At 36.3% G+C, this 17,409-nt stretch overlaps 3 protein-coding genes across 3 annotated transcripts; 2 read left to right on the forward strand and 1 right to left on the reverse strand.

The window, feature by feature from the left end:
• Positions 1-4,258: 4,258 nt before the first annotated feature.
• LOC111798419 (ATPase 11, plasma membrane-type-like) lies at positions 4,259-10,645 on the forward strand. The gene is made up of 21 exons (XM_023681546.1): positions 4,259-4,647; positions 4,750-4,869; positions 5,040-5,138; positions 5,360-5,497; positions 5,584-5,718; positions 5,830-6,009; positions 6,099-6,305; positions 6,376-6,495; positions 6,582-6,701; positions 6,850-6,972; positions 7,054-7,158; positions 7,247-7,391; positions 7,486-7,650; positions 7,836-8,074; positions 8,219-8,251; positions 8,348-8,429; positions 8,551-8,711; positions 9,446-9,631; positions 9,712-9,894; positions 9,969-10,147; positions 10,369-10,645. Exons 1-21 carry the CDS (start codon positions 4,594-4,596, stop codon positions 10,463-10,465), a joined length of 2,871 nt encoding a protein of 956 aa, XP_023537314.1. The 5' UTR covers positions 4,259-4,593; the 3' UTR covers positions 10,466-10,645.
• A 171-nt stretch (positions 10,646-10,816) lies between these two features.
• On the reverse strand, positions 10,817-12,523 carry LOC111804236. The gene is made up of 3 exons (XM_023689005.1): positions 12,149-12,523; positions 11,992-12,053; positions 10,817-11,522 (listed from the first exon to the last, which is right to left on the reverse strand). Exons 1-3 carry the CDS (start codon positions 12,521-12,523, stop codon positions 11,498-11,500), a joined length of 462 nt encoding a protein of 153 aa, XP_023544773.1. The 3' UTR covers positions 10,817-11,497.
• Positions 12,524-12,721: 198 nt separating this feature from the next.
• Positions 12,722-17,190, forward strand: LOC111795469 (protein CLP1 homolog). The gene is made up of 11 exons (XM_023677920.1): positions 12,722-12,931; positions 13,304-13,647; positions 13,853-13,921; positions 14,047-14,142; positions 14,319-14,560; positions 14,704-14,842; positions 14,953-15,009; positions 15,762-15,896; positions 16,117-16,352; positions 16,683-16,727; positions 16,831-17,190. Exons 2-11 carry the CDS (start codon positions 13,438-13,440, stop codon positions 16,916-16,918), a joined length of 1,317 nt encoding a protein of 438 aa, XP_023533688.1. The 5' UTR covers positions 12,722-12,931; positions 13,304-13,437; the 3' UTR covers positions 16,919-17,190.
• The last annotated feature ends 219 nt before the right edge of the window (positions 17,191-17,409 follow it).

The following is a 17,409-nucleotide window of genomic DNA, read 5'->3' on the forward strand; positions in this document are numbered from 1 at the left end:
AAGATTTTACGGCCGGAGAGGACACGACCTGAATATATAGTTTCATTTCTTGTGCCCATTAAGGTAAAAATTACCCTTCACTAATGGGCATCTTCTTATAATAGACCCAGACCCAGTTATTTTGTTGAGCATTTAAATACCATTCAAAAGTTGGATCGACAGAAAGGAATTACTGGCAGAGTTCATTGATAACAGAGAAGTTATTCTTCATCTTATTGTGTGACAAAGATTGGAGAGAACCTATAGAATTAGAGTTTGTTTAATGCAAAAGCAATGATTGGATTATGGTAAAAAAGTGTCGATCTAACAGCAATGAAGGTCCAACTAGAAGATAAAGAGATTATGGTGTTTGGTGCCTATTTCAAAGTTGCTCGATACTATTTTGATTTTGCTTGATATGGCTGTTTAAGTGCCTACAAAAATATTTTAAATGGTAAAGAAAATAGAGAAATTGGAAGTAATAGCTAGAAAAAAAAAGAAGTAATCGTTAGTCTAGGACTCTAGATTTAATGGGAAAAATATCATATATTTTACACTAATAGTATTTTATATGGTTGCAGGTGAAATAATAAATAACTATATCTAGTGCATTGACTGTCTTTCTCTTCTACACTAAGTTTTGATCCTTGCAATTTAGTCCAATTGTGTATCTTTTTTAGCCTCAAGTTTTCTTTATTGTATTGGTATGGTAGTAGTTAGCAAGAATTTGTTGTCGTGTTTTGACCCCTCAAGAGATAAATATTCAATTTTCACCCCAATTGTTTGATTTTGTTTAACTAGTTGAGGTCGTTTTATTGGGCCCTTATTTGTCAGGATTTCAAATGAGCTTAGGAAAGATTATTTGAAGTTTTCAACTTGTTTAGGTGTCGAATTAGTTGAAACATTTTACTTCTTTTCTTTTCAAGAAAGTTAAAAGTTAGGATTATATTTTTGTAGACTCACATAATTTTTTTTAAAAAAAAAATTAGTCATCCAATATAAATTTATTTTAAATTGATCACATCTTACCTTAAAGTTATTATGGTTAAGTTAATCTTCAGTATAGATGATAATTATTAATCGCAATCTTATATTTTCATAATTTTTCAGATTAAATTTATATATATATATATATATATATATATATATTTTAAATTGTTAGCTTGGCTAGTAGCCCACTACACCAATATTCAAATTTTATAGCGAAAGAATACATCAACTATTTGAAAAAGACAATATTTATTAAATTCTATTCAATTGAAACAGTTAATTATATGATAGTTTTAATTATCATTTAAAGTAAAGTTGATTATGATAAAAATAAAAAGTTAATTAATATTTAACTTTAATGATTCCAATATCCCAATGTTTTCCTTTTATTCGACCTAATCTCTACTTTTGTTTTTCTTTTTTCCTTTTATGATGAATAGCTTACCTCTTTCTTAATCTTATAATTCAATATGACTCATTCTTTAATACTTTCAATTAATACACATGTTGCCATAACTAAAGGCATTTATTTATTTATTAAATACATAACTTATGATATTCATCAAGACAATGATTATTAAAATGGCTTTATTGTAGATTTCACTTGAAGAGTCATTCATTTGGTCTTCTTACTTCATGAAAAAAGAGACTTTGATTTACTTTTCTTCTTAAATTTTTTTACTAAAGTAAGAATTTCATTTTGACCATAATAAGTAAATTATGAAATTAGTTTTATTTGTTCTAATTTGAAAGCTGAATTCAATTTTTATGTAAAGACTTTTCTTTTGAAATAACAAAAGAATATTTAAAAACTATATGAAATTAATTTTATTTTACTCTCTAACGTATAGTTTTATTTAATAATATTTTCAGTTTTTTATTATATCTGTAAATGTTATATGAGATGATTGAAATTATAACTTGATTTCAAATAAAGTTTTATAGAAGAATTAAAAATTAAGATAAAATATTTCTACATTATAAGGGAAAATATCGAATAAAAATAAAGAGGGGAAACAAAAATGGAATTCGGATCCAATCTAAATCATAACTTTGGCATAAAGGAAAAATTCAAAGAAAAAGAAAAAAAGAAAAAAAGAAAAAAGAAAAAAGAAAAATCGTCTCAACTAAAAAAGTGGAAGATTCTAGATACTCAGGCTGCTCGACACGTGGGATTCTAGACAAAGCATTAGGAAAATAACATACACACAGGCTGCTCCAAATTTATTTAATTCTTAAAAAGAAAAAATCTCAAAATACATTATTTTATTTTTTATATTTTTTAAATCATTATTTTAAAATTCATATATTGAATTTCAGACATTTGTTGGCAACTCTTTTTCAATTGAGGTAATAGTCTATTTATATAATCTTATCATATGAAAGAAAATGACAAAGTCTATGTATCAAGGGGACAAGCTTCGTGGAAGGATATTTATCCGAATAAAAAATGCTTAAAAAGCCTTCCCTTAAACCGTATCTATCGGTCCAACACTATTCTACACGACTCTTCTTCTCTTAAATGTATTACTAGTTCAATGGAGTTCCACCATGGATAGATCTTCACTATGACTGGAGCTTCGGAGCTCTACCCCAAATAGATCTTCACACACTTGAGAATTCTATTGACATGACTAAATTAAGATAAGATCATTGTTATAATACTACTAGACAAGAAAAACTCCTACAATGGTATGATATTATCTAATTTGAATATAAGCTCTCAAAACTTTACTTTTAGTTCCTCCAAAAGAGCTCATAATGTAAATAGTGCTTCTCTTTAATTCTAAAATGATAGGTGGAGCATCGATCGAATCGGTGAGGTGAGGTGAGGTTGGGACGAAAATAAAGTCAAAAATGAGTCCCAAAAGATATACATATTCAAATACAATGTAGGGATTCAACAAATGAGACCTTATAATTTCAACAAACTTGGAACTTGCTTGCAAAGAATATTTTGTCCCACACAAAAAAAATTGAGCATTTCGTGGCAGTGTCCAAGGAGTCAATATTTGTGGTAAAAATTTGATAATATAGTCTAATTAATCCAAATTATTTTCTACGGTAGAGCTTAGCTTTATTGACCAATGAATTAAAGTGGTACAATTCATAATTATGACATATGAAATACGTTTAAAACTTGAAAAAGTTTAATTAATTCTAAAAATATTGTCAATGTTGTAGAAATAAAATTAGGTGAAAAGGGGAAAAATGAAAAAAAAAATAACAAAAAAACAAAAGTTGGTGGGAAGAAGTTGAGGGGAAAAACAAAACCACGTACACATTTAACCCTCTACCTAATCTAACCTATATAAAAATACGAACCAAATCTAACTTTAAATCTTATCCATTCAATCTTAATCTCAAGGGAGTGATCTCGTCGTATTTTGTCATGTAAGACACACTTCAATATATTATCTCCTATATATGTTAGGAGTGACTCTGTCACGTAGGATTATATCGCATGATCCAAATAGATTCATTTTACATACATGTAATGAGTGACCTCGCATGCAAATTTATATCGTTGGGTATGATCCCATATTCTCTAAAATATTCTCATTAGGCCCTAACACTATATAAAATATTGGCTATAAAAAGATTAAATCTAATAAATTGGACTAAATTGGCCCAATTGAATCAAGATAGACGGATCCAATTGACTCGGTTTTCAATCTTCACCGAAAACGCATGCACACACTTGCATTTCTTGATTGCACTTCCGACGATCATTCCCTTGTACAATCAATCACAATTTCTTCGCCAATCAAAAGTTAGGCTCAAAATTAAGAAGATTCCCACCAAACCACGATGAGTTCAAAGGTAGTTTAGCTAGAGAAGGCAATGAAAGAAAAACTATAAAGTTACCTTACGTTACAAGAAGATAACATCATTCATGAATGAAGATATTATTGATAAAATTTAAACCCACCATACGAGCTAAGGTAAAGAGTGTTTGATGGTTATACGTAACTTAAAAAAAATTAGAAACACAAATCTCTATCATATCATTTTTTTTTTTTTTTTAAGTTCAATAATACAAAACTTAAGGATTTAAACCTATGATCATATCATTGCATAATAATAGGTGAACTATGAAGTAAAAACAAGATTTCTATTATTATATAACAAACCCAAACGTCTTTAAACACAATTACTTGAAGTGAGCAAGTTTGGTATGAGTTTAATTATTGAAGCAATTGGGACAAAACCCATTCCTCCTTTCAAAATTGACCATTTTTTATATAAATGTATTCATAGAAATATAGAGAGAGTTGTGTGATGGGATGATTTAACAAAAGTGGGAGCGCAGTCACCAACACCGAAACACCTGTACAACAAACTTGTACACTCCAATGTAATGTAATGTAAGTAATGGTTCTTCAAAAAGGTGGAATTTTTATGGAGACCAAATGTACCCGGAAGTACATAATCTTCTTAGAGCGTCCGCTTCTGTGCCACGCCAAAAAGTTGCCAGCTTTATACAGCCTTCGAGCAGAGTGAAATTCAGAGATACCAAAAACTTCTTCTAAGGCTCACCTTCCCTCTTCCCCTGTTTTCTTCTTGCATTTTCAGGTGTTTTCACTTCATTTTCTTCAGCCTTTTCTCTGTTGAAGCTTGAAGATGGGGGATAAGGATGAAGTTTTGGAGGCTGTTCTGAAAGAAGCTGTTGATTTGGTACTTTTAATCTGTTTCTATATGGGTTTTTCTTCTATATTTGTCCTGTTTTTTTTTTCTGGGTTTTGGGTTTGGGATGTATTGAGCTTCTTGAACTTGTAGGAGAACGTGCCGGTTGAAGAGGTTTTTCAGACTTTGAGGTGTAATACTAATGGTTTGACAACAGAGGCGGCTCGTGAGAGATTGGCCATCTTTGGCTACAATAAGCTTGAAGAAAAGAAGGTTTTTCTCTTCACTACTCTCAGCTTAATTCCTTCTCTGTTTCGTTTTGTGAAGCTGGAAAGAATAAGACACAACGCTCCTCTGTTTTTAATTCTATCATATATTTGAATTCTTGGTTAAAGTATAGCTCTGGTGATTTCCACGTTGATTCTGTGGTATTTTTGTTGCAGGAGAGTAAGGTTTTGAAGTTCTTGGGATTTATGTGGAACCCTCTTTCATGGGTCATGGAAGCTGCAGCTATAATGGCTATTGCTCTAGCCAATGGAGGAGTGAGTTTGTAGTCTCTGATCTAAAGAAGTATCTACTTTTGTTTGTATTTTTTGTTTTTCACTTCCATTTCTGAGCAAATAGTCATGAAATTTCGTTTAGAAAAGAAGATGCATCTTTCAAATAACTCAGTTAGTGAAAAGATCATAATCTCTTGAACTTTCCTGATGATGGTTAGTTGTTAAACGTGTTTTTCGATGGCTAAGAACGACGTGTTTCACAGGGAAAACCTCCAGATTGGCAAGATTTTGTTGGGATCATAACCTTGTTGCTTATCAATTCAACTATTAGTTTTATTGAGGAGAACAATGCTGGAAACGCCGCAGCTGCGCTCATGGCTCGTCTTGCACCGAAAGCTAAGGTTCTTACAATGTTCCATATTGATATAAACCATGAACTTTTATAGCTGAATAGTGTTAGTATCTTAGTTATGTTCACTACTTAAAGGTTCTTAGAGATGGGAAGTGGGTTGAGGAGGAAGCATCAGTTCTTGTTCCTGGTGATATAATTAGTGTCAAGCTCGGTGACATTATTCCTGCTGATGCTCGCCTCCTTGAAGGCGATCCGCTGAAGATCGATCAAGTAACGTTATAACCATTTCTAATCTCTGTTTTCCTGGTATTTTGAAAACATTTCAAACGACGTTTAGTTTTCTTGAGGTGACTTACTTGAGTGTTCTTGTCGAGTTTGCAGTCTGCACTCACGGGAGAATCGCTACCTGTAACTAAAGGCCCAGGTGACAGCGTCTATTCAGGGTCGACGTGCAAACAGGGAGAAATTGAAGCAGTAGTTATTGCTACTGGTGTTCATACCTTCTTTGGCAAAGCTGCTCATCTTGTGGACTCCACAAACCAAGTGGGTCATTTCCAAAAGGTAATAGTTGATTGTTTGATCAATTTTTGAATACAAATCTCTTATTGGTTATTGATAGTAATCTTGCTAACAATTCTATTGCTAAATAGGTTTTGACTGCTATTGGAAATTTCTGCATATGTTCCATTGCTGTGGGCATGATTGTGGAGATTATCGTCATGTACCCAATCCAACATCGGGCATATCGTCCCGGGATCGACAATCTCCTTGTTCTTCTCATTGGAGGAATTCCTATTGCTATGCCGACTGTTTTGTCGGTCACGATGGCAATTGGATCACATCGTCTATCTCAACAGGTAGGTAATTCTAGTTGCTAAATACCTGCCCAAGTTCGATCACTTCAACTTATCTCGATGGCTTTCTCAGGGAGCTATCACGAAACGAATGACGGCAATAGAAGAAATGGCTGGAATGGACGTGCTTTGTAGCGACAAAACAGGAACACTGACGTTAAATAAGCTTACTGTTGATAAGACTCTGATAGAGGTTGATGGAAGATTCCACAGTTCATGTTTACATATGTAATGCATCTATATTGATTCTTCTAACTCACTAATGTTTACTTTTAATAGGTTTTCACCAAGGGAGTGGATGTCGATACCGTTATTCTCATGGCAGCTCAAGCCTCCCGAGTTGAAAATCAGGATGCAATCGATACTGCTATTGTAGGGATGTTGAGTGATCCAAAGGAGGTATGTTCAAAATATTGTTTCGACATATACGATTTCAAAGTTGGATATTCACATTCATTTATGAACTGAAAAGAAATGAGTGAATACTTAACTAGAAGATATGTAAACTTTCATTTGTATTCTTGTTTCGACATATACGATAAAAAAGGCACGAGCAGGCATTCAAGAGGTTCACTTCCTTCCATTCAACCCAACTGACAAGCGGACTGCTCTGACATACATTGATCGTGATGGGAAAATGCATCGGGTCAGCAAAGGCGCTCCAGAGCAGGTAGGATAACGTACCAATATTGTTCAGTTCTTCATTGTTTTGAGGATGCTAATACTCAAAACTTATGTCGTTCTGTATTAGATATTGAATCTTGCGCACAACAAATCAGAGATAGAAAGGAAAGTCCATGCTATAATCGATAAGTTCGCGGAGCGAGGGTTGCGATCTCTTGCAGTGGCATACCAAGTAGCTGTCTTTCTTGATTCTGCATTCAGTTCGTTCGGACTCGTTATCGTTCGTGTAGTTACTAATGAACCATAAATCGATTTTACAGGAAGTTCCAGAAGGAAGGAAGGAGAGTCATGGAGGGCCATGGCAGTTCATTGGACTAATGCCTCTGTTTGACCCGCCAAGACATGATAGTGCAGAGACAATTAGGAGGGCTTTGAATCTTGGTGTAAACGTTAAAATGATCACAGGTCCAATTATTATACTAAATTTTGAAAATATCTACCACAAAATTGTTTAAGTTGTCATTAACTAAACTTACTTTTAATTTCCTTGTCATTTTAGGTGATCAACTGGCTATAGGAAAGGAAACGGGACGACGTCTCGGGATGGGAACAAATATGTACCCTTCATCTGCATTATTAGGACAGAACAAAGATGAATCAATTTCTGGATTGCCTGTTGATGACTTAATTGAAAAGGCTGATGGATTTGCCGGCGTTTTTCCTGGTAATTTTCTTTCTTTTAAACTATAATTCATCGTGATCAACTGACAACAAACCGAATCTCGCAACACTGTGACACAGGAACGTACGACAATTGAATGCTTTACATGTTACTTCTAGTGTTCAAGTTACAACTAAGAATGTTATCTACCATCAGTATTTGCTTGACTGTAATGCTACATTGTACAGAGCACAAATATGAGATTGTGAAACGTTTACAAGCTCGAAAACATATATGTGGAATGACTGGAGATGGTGTTAATGATGCTCCTGCACTTAAAAAGGCCGACATTGGCATAGCAGTTGCAGATGCAACCGACGCAGCTCGTAGCGCTTCTGATATTGTTCTTACAGAGCCTGGTCTTAGTGTTATCATAAGCGCTGTTCTAACCAGCAGAGCCATCTTCCAGAGGATGAAAAATTACACGGTACACCTGCGTTCACAGCTTAGATAAGTAATATCAAGTGTAATACTTTGAACATTGAGCTTTAAGTACAAAGTTTATTATATTGTTGACTCCAATTCCAATCTTCAAAATTTCATATTTGATCTTAACAATTTACTGTTGCAGATTTATGCAGTATCAATTACGATCCGTATTGTGGTAAGTTTTAGAGCTTATTGTCAAGAAAAATGAATTCTATCAGGATCCTTTATCACCCTCTACTTATTAACGTGTCGTCTCGATCGTTTTGGACAGCTTGGATTCATGTTGCTGGCCCTAATATACCAATTTGACTTCCCACCTTTCATGGTCCTGATCATTGCTATCCTCAATGATGGTTTGTATTTGGTTCTTAAACTTAGAGAGATAACTTTGTTTATATATTGATATACTGTAGCTCTACCTTCTTTTTTTTTTTTGTTCCTAGTGTTCAACTACAATATATTTATGCTTGCCAGGTACCATAATGACAATATCAAAGGATAGAGTGAAACCTTCTCCTCTGCCAGATAGCTGGAAACTGGCGGAGATTTTTGGCACTGGAATTATTCTTGGAGGTTATTTGGCTATGATGACCGTTATTTTCTTCTGGGCGGCTTACAGAACTGACTTCTTTCCTGTGAGTTTAGTAATTTTGATGAGATAATGGAAACCGTCACGTTTAGAAGTAGAGATGCAAGTACACAGACCTTATTTCCCAGTTCTGTCAGCAAAGTATTTAATTCTAGCTGCGAGATGATAATATTATACACATGTTATTGTGTGAAACATCGGTTGGAGAGGGGAACAAAACATTCCTTTTAAGGGTGTGGAAATCTCTCCCTAGTAGACGCGTTTTAAAAACCTTGAGGAGAAACCCGAAAGGGAAAGTCCAAAGAGGATGATATTTGTTAGCGGTGGGCTTGGGCTGTTACAAATGGTATCAGAGTCAAACACCGAGCGATGTGCCAGTGAGGACGCTGGGCCCTCAAGCAGGTGGATTGTGAGATTTTATATCGGTTAGAGAGGGGAACGAAACATTTCTTATAAGGGAGTGGAAACCTCTCCCTAGTGAACGCGTTTTAAAACCTTGAGGAGAAGTCCGGAAGGAAAAGTCATAGAGGACAATATCTGCTAGCGGTGGGCTTGGCTATTACATATTCCTGCTGAGAATAGAAATCAAGCACGAAAAAGTTAAATAATTTCGTGACTTACTTTCAGTGCCTTTTCAGCTTTCTGTAGGATACTAAATCTTGTTCCTTGATATCTTCTTAATGATGGTCCTTGACAAACATGAATTTCTTTAGAACTTCAATGCTCTCAACTTTTCAAGCATCCATTGTCAAAATCATTGATGTTCCTATGTGATTTCAGCGTACATTTGGGGTTTCTAGCCTTCAGAAGAAGGATGAGGATGATTTCAGAAAGCTAGCTTCAGCAATATACCTGCAAGTGAGTACAATTAGTCAGGCTCTCATCTTTGTTACACGATCTCGGAGTTGGTCGTTTGTGGAGCGGCCTGGACTGTTATTGGTTGCAGCTTTTATTGTTGCTCAGCTGGTGAGTGAACTGTTAGATTCTAGCCACATCTTGAGGTCTGATTTTTGATATCCTTGATTCATTAATCATCATATGAACAGATTGCTACACTGATTGCTGTCTATGCAAACTGGAGTTTTGCTGCAATAGAAGGAATTGGCTGGGGCTGGGCTGGTGTGGTTTGGCTTTACAACGTCGTCTTTTATTTCCCACTTGACATAATCAAGTTTGCAATCAGATATGCCATTAGTGGTAGGGCATGGGACCTTGTCATTGAACAAAGGGTATGCCTTCTCACTGTTTGAACAGCATGCTTAGTTGAACTCCCACTTTCTCTGATTCTGAGCTTCTTCTACAGATTGCCTTTACAAGGAAGAAGGATTTCGGGAAGGAAGAGCGTGAGCTCAAATGGGCCCATGCGCAAAGGACACTTCATGGGCTGCAGCCACCTGAGGCTAAGATGTTTTCTGAGCGCACAACTTATACAGAGCTCAATCAAATGGCTGAAGAAGCAAAACGACGAGCTGAAATTGCAAGGTAAAATCAATTGAAAGTTCTAAATAAATTTTTACCTCCAAGAAACTTATTATAAAGCTAAAAATGAACTGACATGAACCACGTCTATTTGAGAGCATTCCACTGTATTTTCACAGCTTAATCCTGCAGCTTCCACAAGTGCTGCATGCTTTCTTAACACTTGAAATGAATGAATAAATGCAACAAACTTTTTGTTGTTTATGTACCTTGTGTCGGCGCAGGCTGAGAGAGCTGCACACATTGAAAGGTCACGTTGAATCAGTGGTGAGGCTGAAGGGTCTTGATATCAACACAATTCAGCAGTCATACACAGTATAGTGAACAGAAGCTTTTAAATCTGCACGACGTAGTTATCAATCACACGGCGAGAAGAATGGAGATCCATTCGTGATATACTTATATGAATGTATAAAAGTCCTGATAAACATGTAATTTGCCATACTTAAGTTCAAAATATGTAGAATGAATATTATGATCATCCTTGGTTCCCTTCATGTAGCTACACGATCATTGCCTGCAAACTGCGAAGGTATTCGTAGGGTGAGAATATATGCAAAGAGTGAGGATGAAGAGGTAATTTTACATCCTTTTGTCGTCCATGAAAAAAAAAATCTCAGTATCATTTTTTTTAAGCTAAACAATGAACTCTTTATTGATGAGGTAGATGAAGTTTGTCCAACATTTTACAAAACGAACATAATTAAACCCACTGCAGAAAATTGATCGACTATATATTGGGTTGTTTCCTTTCTAAGGAAATGATATTCTATACAAGGTACATTGAAATTGGTTCATGATAAATACTTCAATCAGCTTTCATAGAAATGGCACTGGAACACTGTGCTTCTTGTTTACAATGGCCATGGCCATGTACCGCGTGCCCATTCCTATGGGTGCGTCTTCGTCAGGCCCTTCCCAGAAGGGTGCCTTGTCTTCACCTACTAAACGCCAGTAATCCTTACACGTAGCAGATCAGCCATCAGAGGTCCTCTTCCTGGACCCAATTTTACCAATTTTACCAATTTTACCTTGTCTGGTCGTCCCATTTGCTCCCAAAGGTGCATGGCCCAGACACCAACCATCTAACATTGGCAAGCAGTATAGAGAAACATTCGTATGCAACAGGGAACCTCCAAGAATTAAAGATTTATATATATGTATTTCATTGTGTGTGACTATGCAATAGTCACAGATGATGGAAGAGGAAATTTGACATTGAGAACCCAAAAATCCTGGTGAATTACCTCGCCAAACATTTGGTTCACTTCAGGAGATATTATAAAATCACCTTCCGCCCCAAAATATAAAATCCAGCTTTAGGATTTGTCAAAACCTCTTCCATATACTCGGCTACTGAAATTGGTCCTCCACGATACTGCCATGCTAATAAGAAAGAATTTATGGCATGCAATAAAAATGATTCAAATAAGCTATGTCTGCTTGAAAAAACTGAGATCCATGATCACATTAAATCCTAGAATTCACGTTCTCTTGAAATCGCATAAAATTAGTCAATGCCACAGCAGAAATTGTAAATACTGGAACAATAATTATGATTAGCATAGAAATTCAGAACTGATCAGATTAGGTTACTCATATTTCCAAGAAACTTAGAGAAATCCCATTCATATTTGGCATGAAACTGAAAGACAGAATTCAGAGCAATTTCATAAAATGGAATCACTGAATGAAATTTCCTCAAAAGAGGAACAAGAAGTATCTTCATAAAGTAGCATCCTAAACAAGCGATAACTTACAGAGGCATTTTACACACACCTCATGTACAAGTTCAAAGCAAAAGAAGCTCACAAGAAGCACACGAAAGAAAAAAGAGAGAATCCAACCTTGATAATGCCTTTGAGATGCTTGACAAGCTCAGAGTCCTAAGAAGGCTCGTGAGAGTGCTCTGCCATTCACCACCCAAAAGACGGTCTCATTCATCTCGACATGTAAAAGCAACGCATAAGCAAATTAGATAGGTAGAGGTGAATCAGGTGGTACCAGGCGGGTTACACAATCCAGAGCGATCGATAGATGCTGTGGTGGATGGTTCAGAAGCGAAGGGTGGATTGACAACGTCTTCTTCATGCCCCAAGCGCTGAATGACATTACTGTCAGGGATCTGGAAGGTAGAAGAGGACGAAAAAAGGGAACATTGACGATGAAAATAAGCAGTACTGGAAGCGGAAATGGGTGTGGTTGGAAGACGGTGAGCGAGAGCGAGAGCGAGAGCGAGAGCGAGAGCTCGTAACGGTAGGCGTCGCAGCATTGCGTAGCGCGGCAGAGATAAGGAATGGCCACAGGGGCAGCAGCCGTTACGGTGGTTGGCTGACAGACTCGAAAGATGCGCTTATATATATATATATATCCTTCCATGAAATTATGGAGTGAGTCTCTTTGTATTTCTTGAAACTAATTATTTTTTCTTTTTTAAACATTTGTAAAAAATATATATACTTTTTTTTTATACAAAAAAAGATACAAAATACGAATAATTAAATAATAAAGTAATCTATTTAAAAAAAAATTAAATAAGATAATAGCTTATATTATGTTTTCTTTTAAGCTTTTTGTAAAATCCCCACTAGAAGCGTACCCTCTTCAATCTCAATTCAATTTTCAGCACCTCTCCGTCTCCATTTACATCGTCGGACGCCGTCGCCTCCCGCCGCAAGCTCGCCCTTGGATACTGCCTCCGGTCATCGCCTTTCTCAGTCTTTTTCTCTCTTTACCTTCTATTTTGTGGCAGAGCCAAACCAAATTCCAGCCATAATTTATCTTCAGGTGAGAGTAGTCATAATGGGCACACTAACTCGCTAGTATAAGTAGCAATACGAGTCAATGGTGACCACTACGAAATTTTGAATGTAGTCTCGCTGCGTTGCGAATAATTTTCCGCATCATTTTAGAAATTGTGTATTTTCTCACTTCACATTTACAGTATAAACTCATGTTGATGTGTGAAGTAAGTTAATAAATGTCAATTTGTCGAGTATGCAATTGATTGGATGAATTCAACTCTAGAGTTCTGTTCTTTGTTTCAATATTTTATTTTGTTGTCTGCTTTGATTTTTGTGGGTCTAAAACCCTAAACCCGCCAACTATTTTCTTGAAATTTGATTTCTTGATTCAATGAACCATTGACGCCTCGTGCAGCTCAATCGTTGTGTGACGTTATCCGAGGGATAGAGTAGCTATTTATAGTTACAGTGAGTGCAAACCAGAAGCCTACCATCTAAAATTGTTGATCTAGCTTGGGAAAAACGAAAAAGTTCGCATTTGGGTGAGGCATGGCGTACGGTGGTCCTGCCACGGTGGCTGGCTCAGCTTCGACTTCGTCTGTCAGACAGGTTAAGTTGGATAGGGAGAGCGAGCTCAGGATTGAAGTTGGAAACGACTCGCCTCTCCGTTTACGGCTGCTCTCTGGTAATGCTGAGATCTTTGGCACAGAGCTTCCTCCTGAAATATGGCTCACTTTACCACCAAGGCTGAAAATTGCTGTAAGATTTAATCAATGAGGCTTTCTTGCCCAATTTGACTTATATAAGTTTCAGAACGGAATTTCATTTCAAATTTCTTTCGAGTTTTGGTCTTTCTTGGTCAATCATTTCACAAGCATGCTGTTTAGTTTGAAATTGTATTTAGTAAGGGGATGGGTCTGCTTTGATCTTCCATTATTTTGAAAATTTGAGTTTGATGTTAAAGGTCTTCACTTGGTATGGAGCCACGCTTGAAATGGATGGTGCGACTGAAACTGATTATACGGCAGATGAGGTATAAATTTTGCTGGTTTGTATAGGCTATGGCTTACATCTAAGTCTATGAAGGCAAGGGTCTTCTCTGCACTAGAGATTTTTTGTTCAATGACTAAGATTCAATTCTCTATTGTTTGTTTACAGACACCCATGATCGGTTATGTGAATGTCCATGCCATTCTTGAAGCACGAAGAAGCCGTGCTAGAGCTTCATCAGCCGATGACTCCGGTTCTACACAGGTTCTTCTTTTCTTTTTTCTAATCAAAATGCTCAACTGAGCTAGTTTTTGCTCTGGTGGGCTAGAGTCAGTTTTGTGGGATTCTTGTGTTCGGGTCACCCTAATAACTTACATAGTAGGAACATAATTTCATTAACTATATTGATATTTAGAATTTTCTTTTTTTGGTTGCATTAGGGTCCAAGGGTCATCGTTGTGGGGCCTACCGATTCAGGGAAGAGCACCTTGTCAAGGATGCTCCTTAGTTGGGCTGCAAAACAGGGTTGGAAGCCTACATTTGTAGATTTGGATATTGGCCAAGGATCTATAACAATTCCTGGGTGCATTGCTGCTACCCCTATCGAGTTGCCCATTGATCCTGTGGAAGGCATCCCCCTGGAAATGCCCCTGGTTTACTTTTATGGACACACGACTCCAAGGTAAATAAACCTGCTGCAGTATTTATTCTTCTTGAACTTTTACAGTGTTCATTTTCCCAACAATATGCTATGCTGAGAGTAAATTTTCATTTTAAGCCAAATGTAATGTGTTCCAATGCCCTAAGTTTGAGGTTCTTTAACAGCAATAACGTTGATCTGTACAAAGTGCTTGTGAAGGAGCTTGCCCAAGTGCTGGAGAGGCAATTTACTGGCAATGCAGAATCCCGAGCTGCGGGTATGGTTATCAACACAATGGGATGGATCGAGGGTGTAGGCTATGAGGTACTGAAACTTCTATACAAATTATGCAATTATGTTACACATTCCAGTTGCTAATTTCCATTACCACAATTGGTTATGTATCATTGTTCTTGTTTGTTATCTTGCTGCAGCTGCTTCTACATGCTATCGATACACTCAATGCTAATGTTGTCCTGGTTTTGGGTCAAGTAAGTTGCTTCTTTTTGTGTTTCTCTCAATTATTAAACTTGGTTTAACTAGAAATTGGAACTTGTTGAAAACTCTTCAGGTATTCTTTCCATGTGCTTTCCTTTATGCATTGGTTTATTTACCTATGATATAGCAGTTTTATTATTATAATGACATTATAAACCGTTAGTATCAAATGTTAGAAGGAAATTTAGTACAATTGTAATCATTACACAAAGGCTAAATGTATGTGATATACTCCTAAAAAGATGTGCAAACTATGTCATTTCTCCTATGTGATTCTGCCCCCAAATGAGTCGTTGAGGATGTGATCAGTTTAAGTGAGAGAGTGTCAACCATATTAGAAGAAAGCTAGTTGTGACCTACCAAAGTGCAAGCAGAAGGAAGGTGACTGCAAGTCACACTCATTGGATGTTGAAGGCCAAAGGAGAGAAGTGTTGTGATGCAACCAAGGAGGACAACGTATCATCTAACACACCAAGAAAAGTATTCAAGAAAGTCAAGCCAAGGTGCAAGCTAGAAGAGAACCCACCGTTTATACTAGCAAAAGTAGTAGTCGGAGTAGACTTGCTCTAAATATACTTTCTTCTTTTCTTCAAACTAATTTATAATCCTTATACTCTTCTATCCATAAATATCAAAGAAAACTTTCTAATATTGTACCTTAAAGGCAACCTTCTGAAGCAATAGACGCACAATAATTTATAGAATAATTGACCGTTAATATTTTTAATATTTTACTGTTTTGCAGGAGAAACTTTGGAGCATGCTCAAAGATGTACTAAAGAATAAGCCTAACGTAGATGTTGTGAAACTTCAAAAGTCCGGTGGTGTTGTATCCAGAAACGCTAAATATCGTCAAAAAGCCAGGAGTTACAGAATAAGGGTAAGCAAGGAAGTTGTATAAATGGTGGATGATTGGTTTTATTTTAACAGTCTCTTGTTTTGACCTTTTCAAATGACAATGGCAACTGAATTGCATCCTCAGTCTTGATGCAATTTGTCTTACTCATATGATTCAACTAAATTGAATCCTTGCCACGGAATTCCGTCTATTCCATTTTGAAACTGACAAGGCTATTACAAAATGCTGTGATGTTTTGCAGGAATATTTTTATGGACCTGCAAATGATCTCTCACCCCACTCAAACATCGCAAACTTCAGCGATCTGTTCATTTATCGCATTGGAGGTGGGCCACAGGCCCCGCGGTCAGCTCTGCCAATTGGTGCAGAACCGGCTGCAGATCCCACTAGATTAGTGCCTGTCAATATTAATCGGGATTTGCTCCATTTGGTTCTTGCTGTTTCATTTGCTAAAGAACCTGATGAAATTATCTCAAGGTGATTTCTTTTGGAATCTTGCTTTTCTTTTCTTCAGTCTCCATCTTTTATAAAGCTATCAAAAAAGAGTAGAAGACATGACCAATGTGTAATCCATGGGTTATACTCTAAAATAAGGATTAATTCTAACCCTTTTCATTTTCCCATCATTTGAAAACCTGATTCGTTCATACCGATCTGTGTCATTAAAGCAAAAAATCACATCAGTTCATTTGTTACATCTACAAATTTTTTTAAGCTCTTAGAAACCATTTCAAAACATGGTCTAAGGCTACAACTGTTATGTAACCCTCTCTACGAGTTGACGATTTTTTTCCTCTTTGGGTGCAGCAATGTTGCTGGATTTGTGTATATTACTGATATCGACATCCAAAGGTTTGAACTAAACAATAAGCTTATGATTTGGATGAAAGTATGTGAAGAAAGTCTGAAATTGTAACTTCTAAATCTAACAATGGGATTTGTTTTTGGATGACAGGAAGAAAATTACATATCTAGCGCCATCGGCAGGGGATCTTCCTGGCAAATATTTGATCGTGGGAACTTTGACCTGGATTGAGACCTGAAAATCCAATCCCACCACTTTATTACTATTCTTTTTGTTTGTGACACAGGGGACAGAGAGTAAAAGGGGAACCATAAATTATCTTTGAGGACAAAAATTTAACTGTAGGCATTAGATGTGAATAGATAAAGTCCAGGAATATGTGTGATGTGCAATATCATTTGTGGGAGTGAATTTTATAAACTTGGAAAAAACTAAGACCTATTTCGAATGAGGCAGAACATTTTGATTTCAAATAGAGATAAGGATGGAGGTTGAAAATGCATTAGTTGATCTTTGTTTCAAATCTTTCAATTATATGATTTAATTTCTTCTGGTGATTTTATTTTTAGTGGAGGGGAACATCTTGACCTCCTTTACTAACCCGAGTTGGCATAACATTGATAACATTGAGGAACAATGCTATTCAATACCCACTGATTTCTCTAAGTCTATACGTCTAACATTGTATAATTTTATTTTGGTTCACACCTCACCTGAATTCTCCCGTTA

Source organism: Cucurbita pepo, chromosome LG01 (genome assembly GCF_002806865.2).
Source record: "Cucurbita pepo subsp. pepo cultivar mu-cu-16 chromosome LG01, ASM280686v2, whole genome shotgun sequence".
NCBI classification, from domain to species: Eukaryota; Viridiplantae; Streptophyta; class Magnoliopsida; order Cucurbitales; family Cucurbitaceae; genus Cucurbita; species Cucurbita pepo.

Bases quoted from the DNA above. Each gene is read 5' to 3' on its own strand.
- LOC111798419 (XM_023681546.1), top strand. From the start codon at position 4,594: ATGGGGGATAAGGATGAAGTTTTGGAGGCTGTTCTGAAAGAAGCTGTT. The intron at 7,159-7,246 runs GTAGCTGTCTTT...TCGATTTTACAG, and splicing joins CTCTTGCAGTGGCATACCAA to GAAGTTCCAGAAGGAAGGAA. The intron at 7,392-7,485 runs GTCCAATTATTA...TTGTCATTTTAG, and splicing joins AAACGTTAAAATGATCACAG to GTGATCAACTGGCTATAGGA.
- LOC111795469 (XM_023677920.1), top strand. From the start codon at position 13,438: ATGGCGTACGGTGGTCCTGCCACGGTGGCTGGCTCAGCTTCGACTTCG. The intron at 13,648-13,852 runs GTAAGATTTAAT...TTGATGTTAAAG, and splicing joins CACCAAGGCTGAAAATTGCT to GTCTTCACTTGGTATGGAGC. The intron at 14,143-14,318 runs GTTCTTCTTTTC...TGGTTGCATTAG, and splicing joins ATGACTCCGGTTCTACACAG to GGTCCAAGGGTCATCGTTGT.
- LOC111804236 (XM_023689005.1), bottom strand. From the start codon at position 12,523: ATGGAAGGATATATATATATATATAAGCGCATCTTTCGAGTCTGTCAG. The intron at 12,054-12,148 runs GTACCACCTGAT...GGTGAATGGCAG, and splicing joins TGGATTGTGTAACCCGCCTG to AGCACTCTCACGAGCCTTCT. The intron at 11,523-11,991 runs GTTGGATTCTCT...TTAGCATGGCAG, and splicing joins ATCTCAAAGGCATTATCAAG to TATCGTGGAGGACCAATTTC.